Here is a 13787-nt window from a genome sequence, read left to right as displayed (position 1 = left end):
ATGTATAAATTCTAAAGACTTATGTATAAATTCCACAACTTGTGAACAACTTGTCAAGTCATCTCAGTTTTGCTGGTACCTATTACAGATAATACTGATAGCTGTCATTTCAGGCACCATTTGTTGATTCTGGGATGAAGATTTAACCATTCTTGATATCCAGCTGGCATTATGTTCTCAGTTCTTGAGGCAGCCTTTTTGGATATAATACTAAACTGGGGTCAATTTTGGGGAAACAGAAGTGACATACTTTATATTGAGGTCCTAAGAGTACAAGAATACATTTCAGTATATTAACCTCCCCTTACAGTCTGAAGTTGTTCCTGAAGGCAGTACTGACCTAACAGATTTCATGCTGAAACAGATAAAGGATACAGAGGACTATTCTACCTCAGCAAAAGACAAGTTACTCAGAACAGTTTAATGGGATTTCCTGTGCTTTTCTACCTAACCATGCCTCGGGACTACAAAAATATGTTTTGAGTATGTAAGAAGCTTAAAAGAACACGTGTTTTGAAAACAAAACTAATGGCTATATTTAAGAAAGTTTTACACTCTACCTTGGCTTAAAAGCCAAGATGAACAAACAAACAGTGGTATGTTCAACAAAAATTTATCTAACTACTGCAGGCTTAACATGGCAAGTTAAGAACATGCCTGCAGCTGGAACTATTTTATTTCTTTTTTATTCTAGATTATGATATTCACTCCTGGTTTTAAGCATGGATCTTCCATGTAAAGACAAGCTCTAAAAAAACCCAACACATTGCTTCCTTCTTCAGTATAAAAATACAGCATGTACACACACAAAACAATTCTCCTGGCAATGATGCCGGCTGTAAGTAAAAATTTAAAAAAATTAAAAAATATAAAATAGATTTAAAAAAGATGCTATGCATGCACTAATGTCAACTGTGTAACAAAAGCTGTCATTCATTCTGTACTATTCTAGCAGGTGGATCCAGAAATAACATTTGCATTTATTTAAGCTTGATGTTTTATGCGTCCTTTAGACTTAAACTTCACTGAACAGACTTGCCACTATAATCCAGAAATTTCTAATATTGATCCAAATACATATTTTTTAAACACAAAAGCAAATTCCAGAATTAAGTTTGTGACTCAAGAGTTTGTTCAACAAATCAGACCTTCCAAAATCAATACATTCATTTCCTGAGATGGCTGTAAGTCATGTTTCAACTTCACATTACACTGCAATAAACAAAAATTACTATGCACAAAACCAGATGTTAACTACAGCATACAAGCACATTTACAGAAGTCACCTAATTTCAGTGTTGTGAACTACTGTGTTAACGTGTACACCTTAACAAAGCTCCTAAAATATTCTTTATACATTACAAAACAAGGACTTACAAAACTTTATTTTATTTCCAAGTTATTTCATTCTAAAAATGTTGAACATAAAAAATACCACTCCCTAAGAGACTTTACAATAAAAGGCTAACAATCTGGCACGGGAGAGGTAAGTATATGGAAACTTGCTTTAACAGTCACAGATCAATCGCTGGTGATTAAAGAACACTTTGTTCTTCAGAGCTGGTAGGCACTTCCACATAGCCAGAAATATAAGTTTTCCTACCACTCCTTTTGCCTCCCATACATAAAAAAATCCAATGCAATTAAAAAGGTAGGATAAAAGGGTGGACATGTGATGAAATAAAAGTATTATCTAAAGTCTTGATTATTGTTCATCTTGTGTAAGTGTAAAGATTCTGTCCAAAGTTTCCCATCCCAAAGATGGAGTTATTTGGCCTTTAAAAGTGTTAGCTGAAATACCTCCCTTTTTTACCAGTACATGTTGTTTGCTCACTGCTGTATTGCTGGTTTATGTCTGTAACAGAAACTGGCTCTAGGCCAGCCCATGGGTCCTCAAGCATTGAAGGTCTGTAATAGTTTTCCACATCATTAGACACTCTTTTCTCTCTGCCATGCGCTGTACCAAATGGAGTAGATGTCCTGGGTGATCCCTTTGGAAGAAAACCATCAGGTAAAAAAACATTTAATAGTCTAATTTAAACTAAGAAAAAAAATTTAAAAAATAAATTAAAAATGTTTCCTTCTACTGCAGTAGAGCTCTTAAACTGATTATTAATTTTACTTACTACACCTCACTTGCCTCATCCTCAGGAAATATTAACTTCAATATATTTTACTTACTAGTGATGATTTACCAGCATAAGAAAAAAAGCACCACCACAGCCTTCTCCTAGATACTTGTTTACATCACTCTGGCACATAGCTGCAGAAAAGCAGCTCATGCTACTTTTCATAATTTGTCAACAACATGTCCGACAAAAGCTGAACAACAAATCAGAGGCTGAGGAAGAGTTGACAATATTAACAAGAGAAGAAGTTAAATATTGAATACTTACAGATTGAACACAGCATTGTATAATGCAAATAGCTACAAAGAATACATTGGGGGGAAAAAATCCTTTTTTAACCAAACCAGTGTTCCATGAAATTTGACAACAGATGACTTTATTTTATATACAATCTCAGCGGTGATGAGTGATTTAGTGCGTATTGACTTTTGCAGGGAGCTTTTCATATTTGATTTTTTTTTAAGACCAAGGATCACAACAATTGCTTCTGTAAAGCTGCTACAAGTCTGAGTGCTGGTATGTAAAGGAACTTGGATAATAATTTTCTCCTGTTAGCATCATCCATTGCTCTCCTCAGATTCACTCCTCTAAAAGGTGAAGTTCTGTCTAAAGCTGTATTTATTTAAAATAATTTGTTTTAACCAAAGTTAAGCAATCCATACTACAGATGCACAGTAATCTACAAGCATGCCCACTGCACTTTGTATGGTTAGAGCAACAGCATGCTTTGAGGCTGGTCATCAGATTTTGTACAGCAGGGTAAAAGCACTTGATTAATGGCTGCTTTCCCCCACAATCCTGCCACCCTTGAATTTTTGGATCAGCTGTGATGGCATTTGAATTTGACTAATAAGCTCTAACAGCATCTATGTAAACAGATCACATGAAACAATTGCTGAGCAAAACTGAGAAATGCTGCCACAAAGTGAAAGACACGATGTTTAGCCAGAAGAATAGATTTCACTCAACCAGCTTGAACCTATTTCTGCTAACATGCCGTGGCAGGAACATGCTGATGTGTTCCCAGCAAGAACTTTTCAGGAACTCCTGAAGTTTGATGGTAATGGATATATGATCAAATGTGGGAAAACCCACGTCTTATTTATAGGACACTTGTTTCTAATGATTCTTTGCAGCTATGTTATGGAGGTAAGAGGATGATCTCAAAACGGCCGAATTTCTAAAAGGTGGTGAATTACTATACTGTATTAAACCCCATTTAATAGGTCAGAGAATCACCTCAGAGTACATCTAAAAAACTGTCTAAGGGACATGGAGTTTCCTAGAGTAAGCTGACATGCTCTAACAACAGTGCCCTTTATGTTAAGCACCTACATTTAGTGGTGAAACAGCAGTACCCACTGCATTCTGTCCTAAATAAACACAAAACCCCACCATTTCTAAACCACCACATTTAATGAAGACCTTTTAACTTTGGCATTGTAAAACAGATTGAATGTGGAGCTCATTTTTTGCTGTGTTTAATCTGCAGGAGGCAAAAGAAACATGAGCTGATATAATGAACTGCAGTGAAGGAGCAAAATAATTCAATGGTAAGGCTCATTTGTATGGATTTATTTAATAATCTTAAGTTTCACTACAATATGAAGTAGCACTGACATTACACTGACTTTTTAGTATTTTTGAAATCTAAGAAATTTATTATTATGTAATACAAGATTGACCCTTCAGTACATTTAAAATCTAAGAATGTAGATTATTTAAGTTTAGAATACTAGTCATCATATGCTTTTTCCTCCCCTCTGAATTTTTTTATAGGGAAGAAAATCAAAACGTGATTATTCACATTACAGACCTGTGGAAAAGGAAATCAGCCCTACCTGTTAAAGTGAAACCATTCAGTCCAAGAGGCACTATCTGATACCAAGGATGGTTTAAAAAAACTTCCTATTAGTTGTCACTAATGACAACAGCCCCTTTTCTATGAACTTTCTTTTAAAAAAAACCTTGTCTATCTATTCTCAGTACTTTTTCTCCAGATAACAAATCTCTGTTTAGAGTATTAAACAATGTATTTCAGTGCTATCCATTAAAAAGTTACTGAATGGAATAATATTGCCGTGAAAATGGGGACAGACACTCCCTTTATCAGCTTGCCTCACCTGATGCAATTACAGCTGCTGGCATATGCTCAAAGATTACAACTGTACCATTTCAAAAGGGTAGCATTTGTTTTACTTTCTGTAATGGTTTTTGATTCACACCACTCTGTAGCTGCTGCCAGCAGCTAGTTCAGCAATTCCTGCTGAGTCTAGGGAATGAAACATAACCATTAAATGAATTCTAAGTGGAAATAAGAAATTAAAATCACAGAATGGTTTGGGTTTGAAGGGACCTCAAAGATCACCTAGTTCCAACCTTCCTCTGGAGGGCAGGGACACCTCCCTGGGCCAGGTTGCTCAGCGACCTCTCCAGCCCAGCCTTGAACACTGCCAGGGATAGGACATCCACAGCTTTTCTGGGCAACCTGTCCCAGTGCCTCATCATCCTCACAGTAAAGAACTCCCTAATATCCAATGTAAACTTAGTCTCTTACAGTTTAAAAGGTATTCTCCCTTGTTTCCAGAAACATGTTTTCATAAAATATAAAGCAGAAGCACCTCTGTGGAAAAAACAGAAAGTGCTGTAAACTACTGGCCACATAAAGGTTGAGTTAGCCATTTCAGAAAAAAACAAGCTCAGTACGTTTTTCTTCAAGTTTTCTGTTTGTTCCAAAGAATGAAAGTCTGAGAGAACAAAATGAGTACAGGATGCTAATGGGTATGACATTCATACAACACTAAACTAAACATAAATTGTCTTCTGGATTTTCTAATGCAATTTTAAAGGGCCACTTAAGACTTTCATCTCAAAAGTGACTTTAGCATCATAAATGTCAAAGCACTGGAGTTCACTTAACAGGATCTACAGAGGAGAGGGAACAATGCACATGCCTCACGAGAAATCTTATGCTTCGAAAATGCAGAAAGGCTGTCTACCCGAACCTATTAATGGCCCCATGGGCAGAGATCCTTGCCCACACCAAAGCAGATGAGGGCTCATGGTTTATGAGATTAACTCCCTCTGTGATTGCCTCTGCTGCCCTCCCAGACAGAACAGCTCATGTGTACATATGAAAAAGTGCAGACTCGCACATGTCTTCAGCCCTGGGCAAAGCTACACACATTCAATATCCTTTGAGTCTCTGGAGGAACTGCCATCAGGCCAGTGCTCCTAAACCGTTCACAAGGTCTAAAGACGGAAAAGGGAAGATACTGCAACAGTCTGAGACTGGATTCATACTTGCACCTTCTTTATATCATGTTTCTTACCTCAGAATGTAACCTGACTTTATGTCAGGTTTCTTACATCAAGAATGGAGCCTATGGGAGGGTTTCTGTCCTCGGGTCCTGACATGAAATAGTTCTGACTAAAACTAAAGACAAAAGAATTCCTGCATATTCTTCTGCTCAATTAATTCTGAGGCGGGCTTTGAAAAAAAAACACTTAATTGAACAGCCAGAGTGATCTTTTGAATGGAAATTAGACATCAATGACATAAATTATCCCTTCACAATCTGCAGCAGAAATGCCACATGCTTAGCCTTTTCAAAATGCACTGAGGTTATGCAAGCTGTTGGCTTCCACACCACTACAGTCTCTACCGTTGCACTCAAGAAAATGTATAAATTTTATAATGACCCCTTTGCACCAACTATGAGATTCCTGAGTTAACTGCATGATAAGAAAATAACAAAATACCAGTCTTCAATGGACACGTGGCAATGCAGTGCAGGCACATTACGATTTCACTAATCTCTTTTAAGATGTGACTTTACCTTATTATCACACTTTCATCCTTCAAGTATAAATAGGAGCACAAAAAACCCCTTATCATTGTACTGTATGTGTCATTTGTTACTCTTAAGGTTTCTCTAATATTGCATAAAGCCAGCTATATACATAAACTGTTATCCTGTCATCCCTGTGTGCATTGCCAGTCACATGCTATAACCAACAGAGCTGAAAAAAACCCCTTAACTCCCAGAACCTGTTGTCTATGGCTTTCAGGAAAACTACACAAACAGAAGCTTTCAGTGCAAAGCAAAGACTTTAAAATGAGAGTCTATTACCACAACAAGTGCTCTCATTTCTGCTTAAAGGAGCCTCAGCTTAATTCTGTTTAACAGAACACTCCTTTTCTCTGACCGCGTCCCTGAAAACTGAGTGTGGACAGGGTGTCGACAGCGCAGCTCCCATGCCATGGAGGCATGGCAAAGTAAAAACACACCACGCTTCACCACTGCATTAAAGAAAACTGATTAGAGGGAGGCACGTACAGCAGAAAGTGTTTGCTGCCGTTTCAGCCGCTGCTTAATCCTCTACCTTCATAGGCCAGAATACGAAAAAGAAAGTTGCACTTCTGTGTCTTCACAAGCCGCCAGGCCTGAGGCCCTCTTCCCTTTCCTCATCTCACAGCTGCCCACACTCTTTCCGTCCTCCCTACTGCGGGGGAATGGGCGGCGGAAAAGCTGATGCTGCCCAGTGCGGTTCAAGTCTCGCTCTCCCCTGAAAATCCTGTTGGTGGGTCTTCTCCAGCGAACTAGGGGCCCCGCCTAGAAACAGCAGCAGCTCCCTCCCTTCCCTCCATCCCCATGTCTCTCTCCGCCTTGCCCCATACCTGGAAGTGCCTCTGGAAGCCGCCGGGCGAGCGCTTGTGCTGCGGCGGCGGGGGCAGAGGCGCTCCGGCCGGGGACGCGCCGCCGTACGGAGCCGGGTACCGGGGGCTGACGCTCTGCGGCCTGCGCGGGGTCTGCGCCCCCGGCGAGGGGCTCCCGAAGCGCCCGTGGAAGCCGGGGCCTCGGGGCGAGAGGCCGCTGCCATACGGCCCGGGGCGGTGGCCGTAGGGTGGCGTGTGGTGGGGGCTCCCGTAGCCCCGCGGAGAGGGCGGCAGGGGCCCTCCGCCGGAGGGAGGGCTCCGGAAGCCGCCGCCCGCGTAGGGAGGCGTCGGTGCGCGGAATCCCGGCCGGTACATGGCCGGGACAGGCCGGGAATGGCGGCGGCGGGACCGGAACCTGTGCAATGGCGTCCGCTCTTTTCTCTTCCCCCGCCTCTTCCCCGCCAGGCAGGCGGCAGGTTCCGGCCTCCAAACGTTCCGCGGCGGCCATGGCGAGGCGCCGCCCGTCCCACCCCGCCGGGGAGCGGGAGGCGGGAGGCGCGGCCCGGCGGCCTCGGACAGCGGCCCGGAGCGCCCATCCCGAGCGATCCCGCGCTCTCAGCTGAAGGGGAGTATCTGCAGTGGGGGTCTCAGGAGATGCCTGGTAACTCAGACGATGGGGCTCACGGCGTTCGTGGGCTCGGCGTGGCTGTCAGCGAATGTCCGCTGTTCTGCGGCTGCTAAAAAACAACGAAATGAGCTCCTGTTAAGCAAAGAGAGTGTTTATTTCACATTTCGTGTCACTTTAGATAATGTCTGAGCCTGCAAATGCTGCGTGTTACGGCAGTCCCGACTGAAAAAACACAGAGCGACATTTAAAGAGCAAAGGGTTTTCCTCAAAGTCGCAGTTAAGTGAGTGGTAGCTCAGGCAAAGACTTACTCATACAAACCCCTGGCAAAATGCTATTTTGTAGAACTTAATATCTAGCACAAAATCAATTTAACAGTGTTATTTATTACCATTCCTGCTCTGTACTCAGGTAGACATTAATCCAAATTCTCAACAGCTCTGTAAAAAATAGTAAAAATTTTCTTCTTATTTATTTCCGTCAGTACAACAAAGAACTACTCGGTTTTAGGACATTGCAACACAGGAAAATTTAAAAGGGCTTTCAGAACAGCAGTGAACAAAAGTTAACTATTAAAATAAGCAGAAAGTTTCAACAATTTCTATACTAGTCTTTTCTTTGGCTTTAAACATGTTATGGTTTGTTTTTTTTCAATGACAACAACTAACTTAATATTCACAGGGAACTCACCTCCCCACTAAGTTATGCAATCTCTCTGTGAAGAATGAGACAATATCTTTTAAGTTCTAAAATTGAAAGAGACTACACCGCTTGTCTAAATTTTTTTTTATAATCCTTAATTTTGGAAGACTGTCTCTTTTTTTTTTTTTTTTTTTTTTTTTTTTTTTTTTTTTTTTGTGCACACAAGGAATCTACACAAGACAGTTTATCAATGTAAATCACCAAATTACCTGATCTCTCTCATTCAAAAAAGTACAGTTTAATTTAAACCCTTTTCACACCACTTGAATTAGAAATATATATCGTTGTGCACATTGAGTTATACTGGGGTAATTGTGCTGATTAATTTCTTGTTGACAAATCTTTAAGCATTTATGTAATACTTTTTATTACACAGCACGTCCAGTCAACAAACCTGTCATGTAGATTTTCCTTATGTTGTTCCTCAGCATTTAGGCAGACTGACATGTGACATGTCCTAAGCCTGTGCTATTCGTCATGCTCGTTTTCGAGCAGTCAGCAGTTTTGTCTGCTTTTGAGATACAGCAGTTTTCTTATCCTCACTTATTTCTTATAAATAAATGCCGAACCTCTGTGCAGGATTTTTTATCCCATTAGAGAGGCAAGAATACACCATGGTGTTTCTGTAACAAGCCTTCTGCTCTTTCCTAACACAGACTAAGAATAGTCTGACGGTACTTCCTTCAGAGAAGAGTTACTCAAGGGGTCAGTTCAAGCGAACCTTTCCATAACTACACCCACCTGAAGATAGAGCTAACAGTGTGGTACAGCAGCTTCGGGGACGGCCAGCTGAGGTGAAGGATCTCCCTGGTGCCGCTGAGTGGAGGTACTGGCATCCAGTACTGCCTGCCTCCTAAGTGCGGGAAACCCTCCGGGCTGCTGGGGGGCGGTTTCTACTCTCATCCCCCCTCAGCAGTGTTGTATGTCACGTTCTGTAAGTACAAATTCCCAGCCATCAAAGGGCGGAACTCCCGCCGCAGACATCTGCAGGACGCCTCCCTGCCTAACGAAGTCCAGGCAGGAGCGCTCCATAGGGCAGCGGAGGCGCACGGCGGAGCGGGGAGCTGCCGCCGGGCTCGGGCCGCCCGCGCCTGCGCGACCCCGTCCCGGGAGATCCCGGGCTGTCCCGGGAGATCCCAGGCTGTCCCGGGAGCGGGAGGGGAAGGGGGCGGTGGCGGCGGCGCTTGCGCCGAGCGCTCGCTGCTGTCTCGAGTTGCAGGGATGCTGCTCGCCGGGCTGGGAAAAAGGAGCCGATGTTGCAGAGGGCTCTGGAGGCGCCCGTGCCCTGCAGCTGCCGGTGGCAGCGCCAGAGCCTTGAGCACTGACTCTGCCTCCCCTTCCCCGGGCAGCGACGGCGGGGCGCGGAGCGGAGGCGCTTCCCCGGCAGGTACCGAGCCGTGCCGTGCCCTCCCCCTCCTCCTTCTCCTCCTCCTCCTCCTTCGCCGCCTCCCCTCTCCCGCCGCCTCCCCTCTCCCGCCGCCTCGGGCCCCTCCGTCCATGTGGTCCCGCCGGGCTCTGAGCTGGTGCCGCGGGGCGGGGGTCGGAGCTGCTGCGCTGGGGGAGCGGGCGTGGAACACCTGCGGGAGTGGAACACCAGGGGGTGGCCAAGGGGGTCCCTGCGCGCTCCCTGCGCGCTCCCTGCGCGGCCTCGGGCGCTCGGACTTCGCCCCGCGGCCGTGCGCGCTGACCGCAGCAGCCGGTGACACGGAGCGTGTCGGCTCTCCAGGCAGCCTCGGCTAATGGCATGCCGTGTTCCAGGCCCGATCTTTTCGTAAGGTTACCGGAGTTTAACTGTGTACAATTGTGCTGTTTAATTATTAATTTTTTTTTTTAATGAAGTGTAGTAAACCCAAGTTGCAACAAAGTTGATCGTTCTCTGGCATCAAGTTTCTCTTTTACTAAATAACATAGAAAACCAGTAACAATAGCGTTGGTGGCATTATAATCGGAGGAAGTTTGCAGTTCTGCCTTCCACTATGAACATATCAAGTGTGTGCTGGGCTGGAGTGTACCCACTGATTGTGAATTAGTCCACGGTAGCGATGGATAAAGTGAAAAAATACTGATTGTGCAGTCAAAGTGGAGACAATAGACTTGAGCAGTCATGTCTTCTGGAATTGAAAGTAATTGGAATAAGATCTGTTAATTTGCATTTTTGCAAAAATTATTTGGCTCTCTTCCAGGTGCCCTCTTCCATCACAAGTGTAAAGGAAATCTTTTTGGAATATGACACAAGAATTAATTTCTGTTCTATGGAATGATCTCTCTGTTGGTTGCTTATTCGTATTGTTAGGCTTGGCCAACCTTGGGACAAGCTGAGCTTAACTAAAGAGTGTAAGTCATGTTGAGAGTGAGCAGGTCTAGTCTTAATCGGAGTTATTTATGAAAGATACGTATGACAGTGTAATTAACAATAAATTCAAGTATCTTGGGAATCAAGATTTTACACAGAGGATATAGTTAGAGCTGGGAGAGTGATTTTTCATTCAGTCGTCAAGTTATTGATATAAATAAAAGCAAAAATACACGAGAAAATGTGAGTTTGCATTTTAGAAAATTTAAACTGTTGAGTCAGAATTCTCACAAAGTCTAACTTTGGGTATGTGCCTGCTTAGGAAGCTAGTGATGAAAGTAAAAAACCTAGGAGATGTTTCTGGTTAATGCTGATCAGCTCTGATCTCTTATGTTTATGATGTTTTTGTTTCTTTTTTTCCTACAGTAGGTAGCACTCCCTTATTCAGGATTCGTGTACCAGAACTGCAGATGTCAAAAGGCTTTCTATTGTAGTTCTTTCAGCAAATTAGTGTCATGCTGCATATATATAATCTAGCTCATATATATGTATATATATATGTTAATATATTTAACATCTGTGTTCCTCTATTCTGAAGAGACTAACAGGTCTGTTAATTAATTTTCAAAAGCAAACTTTTGATGTCTCTTCTTTAATGCGTTTCTTCATCATTGTGGATATGTTATTTACTGGTCAAAACACAATGGTCTGTTCAGAGCAACAGTTGTGCTCTCCTGTTCTGTTCCAGCTATGGAAGAATCCTAGTCCCTGAATGGACTGTTAGATGATGCCATAATGTGAATGATATGATAATTAGTAAGGGTTCATCAGTTTTAATTATCCATACATACATATTTACGCCTAATCATAACATTTACGGGCTTTTTTTGAGAAATACCTTTATTGATTTCTACAGCTTGGCTGCAGGTAGAGAACCTGCTGGCTCTGAAAAATTGCTGTTGTTCTGGTAGTGTATCTGTGAGTAGATATTGGCTCAGTATGAGAATAGGCAAGCTATTAAAGTGCAACTCTGAAAGGTGTGGAAATAATAGAGGAAGGCAGACCTTTTTAAACTGAAATTACATATTTTTAATTTTTGGGGAGTTTCAGTAAAGCTTTTTACGTACTTTTGGAAAAAAGAGTAGTGTTTTTGTGGAGCAAATTATGCACCCAGCTTGATAAGACTGCAGTTATACCGGAGGGTCTGTGGTGTTTACCTGCCACAACTGATTTCCAGTGTTTGGAACTCACGGAGGTGTGGAGCACTGAAGAGAAGTAGGAGCCTGACATTTCCCTAAAGGCTTTGAAAGTGCAAAACACATGGCCATTCCTAGATGTGCGTGTTCTCAACATGCTGCTCAGTCTGGATATTGTATTAAAGCACAAATCCTGTTAAATGGAAATCTCCCTGTAGTAAGTGGTAATAATGGAGGAAAATTTCTTAAAGATGAACAGTGGGATGCAAGTGCCCTAATTTAGAGCAGTACAGTCAATGAAAATATTTTAGCAGAAGTCTTGAATTTCTAATGCTGCTTCTCTGTAGCTTTTAAAAATCTGTCTCTTGATATACATCTCCTTCTTCCTGTATGTAGCAAGGAGAGTTATGAGGGTCACTGGAGGGTGGTTCAGGTCTAATGGAGGGAACATGGAGCAGATGATACAGGCATGCTCTGCTGCATGATATAGGAGATGCACCATACTACCCTGCAGGCTTTGAATGGATGTGATTTATTTGATTCTCCCCCGCCCCATGTTTTACATCTCTCTAACCAGGATAAGTGCCAAAAAGAGATGCTTGCCACAAGTTGGTATGTGTAATTTTAGTAGTATTACTGGCCAGGTGGTTTTGTTCTGTGTGTGATATGAGACCATCTTCCAAATAGTAACTATGCACACAGGGTGATGAAATGTTTGCATCCCTAGCCTACAATTAAAAACCAAGGGAGGAGAAGATAGTTCTAGGCCACCAAAGAAATAGTTGGCCAACCTGTGGTCTAGACTGCAAGATTACTTGCTCTCTCTGTGATGTTTATTGCCATTACTGTTGTTAGACCTGGCTAGGTTGAAAAGGATGAGGGAAAGCAAGAAAGCATTGTGATTTCTTAATAATTATCTTGCACGTGCAGCTGCCATTGAAAGAGTATTTCCTTAGCTCATATATTCTGCCTTAAGTTTTGTAATGGGGGTATTCTTTTTTTTTGTGTGTGATGCAAGTGGATAGGTCTACACAGGTCAAAACACTTTGTGAGTTCTACTATGCTTCCCATTGGTCTAGTATCCTTACTTTTAGCTTGTGTCATTCTGATGTTGCTTGATAAAATGCTTTTGTTGTATCTTTCTTCAGATTAGTCTTTAAAAGCTGTTTCAGTGTTTGTGGAAGGCACATATAAAATATTGCTACAGTAGCTTTATTGTAGACTTTCTAGGAAGTTAGAATAGGTTCTGAAATGTCATACATAAGGTTTTCCAACTTTGAAAGACTTCACTAATGTAGTATGCACCTAATAACCAGCTTGTTCAGAAAGCTTTATTATCATTCATTAGGAGAGGGAGATGAGGGAGGATGATGAGTGTCATGAAAACAATGTGTTTGGGTTTTTTTAGATCTAAGTCACTGTTTTTTTCTTTCCTGTCAGGTGTCAGTAATGTAAAGCCGTTGGATGGTGTGAAAATTCTTGATTTAACAAGGTTTGTGTTTTGTCTGTAATTTATAACAATGTGTCTAAATGCAAATATTCTGATTGGAAAAACTAAGAAAACAATATATATTTATTTCATATTAAAGGGTTCTTGCAGGACCATTTGCTACAATGAATTTGGGAGATCTAGGGGCTGAAGTTATCAAAGTGGAAAGACCAGGTAAGATTTTTACTTGTTTATTTTAGATATAATAAGAACTGGATATTAAGTATATGTATGCATATACATATATATACACATATATGTAGTGTGTGTATAAAGTAAGGACATTGGGTAATTAGCTTCTAATTAAATTTTGTGTATTTTTAGCTTAACCCAGTGGTTTTCTTCTTCCACTCAGCATATGCACTTCTGATCCAGAGTTGCTAAGGATTGGGTAATGATGAAAAAATGCTTCATTCTTATGGTACAGCTACACTTTTTTAGTTTGTAGGACTGTATAAGAAGAATAAAAAATTGCATGGCATTTGGGTCTTTTTTAGAAATAGTCCCCTCACTTGGCTCTAAGTTTTATGCATCATTATGTATTTGAGGTGTGTAATTATGCCATAGCAGCTGCACATTATGTAATGTATTTTTCCTTTAAGTTTCCATATTTTAAGTTTCTCTCTTTTGATAGTACTAGTTTTGAAGCTAGTTGGTGAAAATAATTGAGATGCTAAACATTATTATACTTC

General features: G+C 41.6%; 2 protein-coding genes across 5 annotated transcripts in view; one reads left to right on the top strand and one right to left on the bottom strand.

Annotated features, from left to right (window-relative positions):
* Window positions 1-670: 670 nt before the first annotated feature.
* MPLKIP (M-phase specific PLK1 interacting protein) lies at window positions 671-7237 on the bottom strand. Its single transcript, XM_066322873.1, has 2 exons — window positions 6811-7237; window positions 671-1991 (listed from the first exon to the last, which is right to left on the bottom strand). Exons 1-2 carry the CDS (start codon window positions 7162-7164, stop codon window positions 1788-1790), a joined length of 558 nt encoding a protein of 185 aa, XP_066178970.1. The 5' UTR covers window positions 7165-7237; the 3' UTR covers window positions 671-1787.
* Window positions 7238-9285: 2048 nt separating this feature from the next.
* SUGCT (succinyl-CoA:glutarate-CoA transferase) overlaps window positions 9286-13787 on the top strand; it is a 315880-nt gene continuing 311378 nt past the window's right edge. For 3 of the 4 annotated variants that reach the window (XM_066323063.1, XM_066323071.1, XM_066323080.1), the window contains exons 1-3: window positions 9286-9504; window positions 13047-13098; window positions 13196-13269. In XM_066323063.1, the coding sequence (XP_066179160.1) occupies window positions 9339-9504; window positions 13047-13098; window positions 13196-13269 (292 nt within the window). In that variant the 5' untranslated portion in view covers window positions 9286-9338. The remainder of the gene's footprint in view (window positions 9505-13046; window positions 13099-13195; window positions 13270-13787) is intronic. The other variant, XM_066323055.1, reaches the window with a different exon arrangement.

The sequence above is a fragment of the Sylvia atricapilla genome, chromosome 1 (genome assembly GCF_009819655.1).
Source record: "Sylvia atricapilla isolate bSylAtr1 chromosome 1, bSylAtr1.pri, whole genome shotgun sequence".
Classification (NCBI taxonomy): Eukaryota; Metazoa; Chordata; class Aves; order Passeriformes; family Sylviidae; genus Sylvia; species Sylvia atricapilla.
Note: the sequence above shows the minus strand (reverse complement) of the source record. Positions and strands in the feature narration are given on the sequence as shown.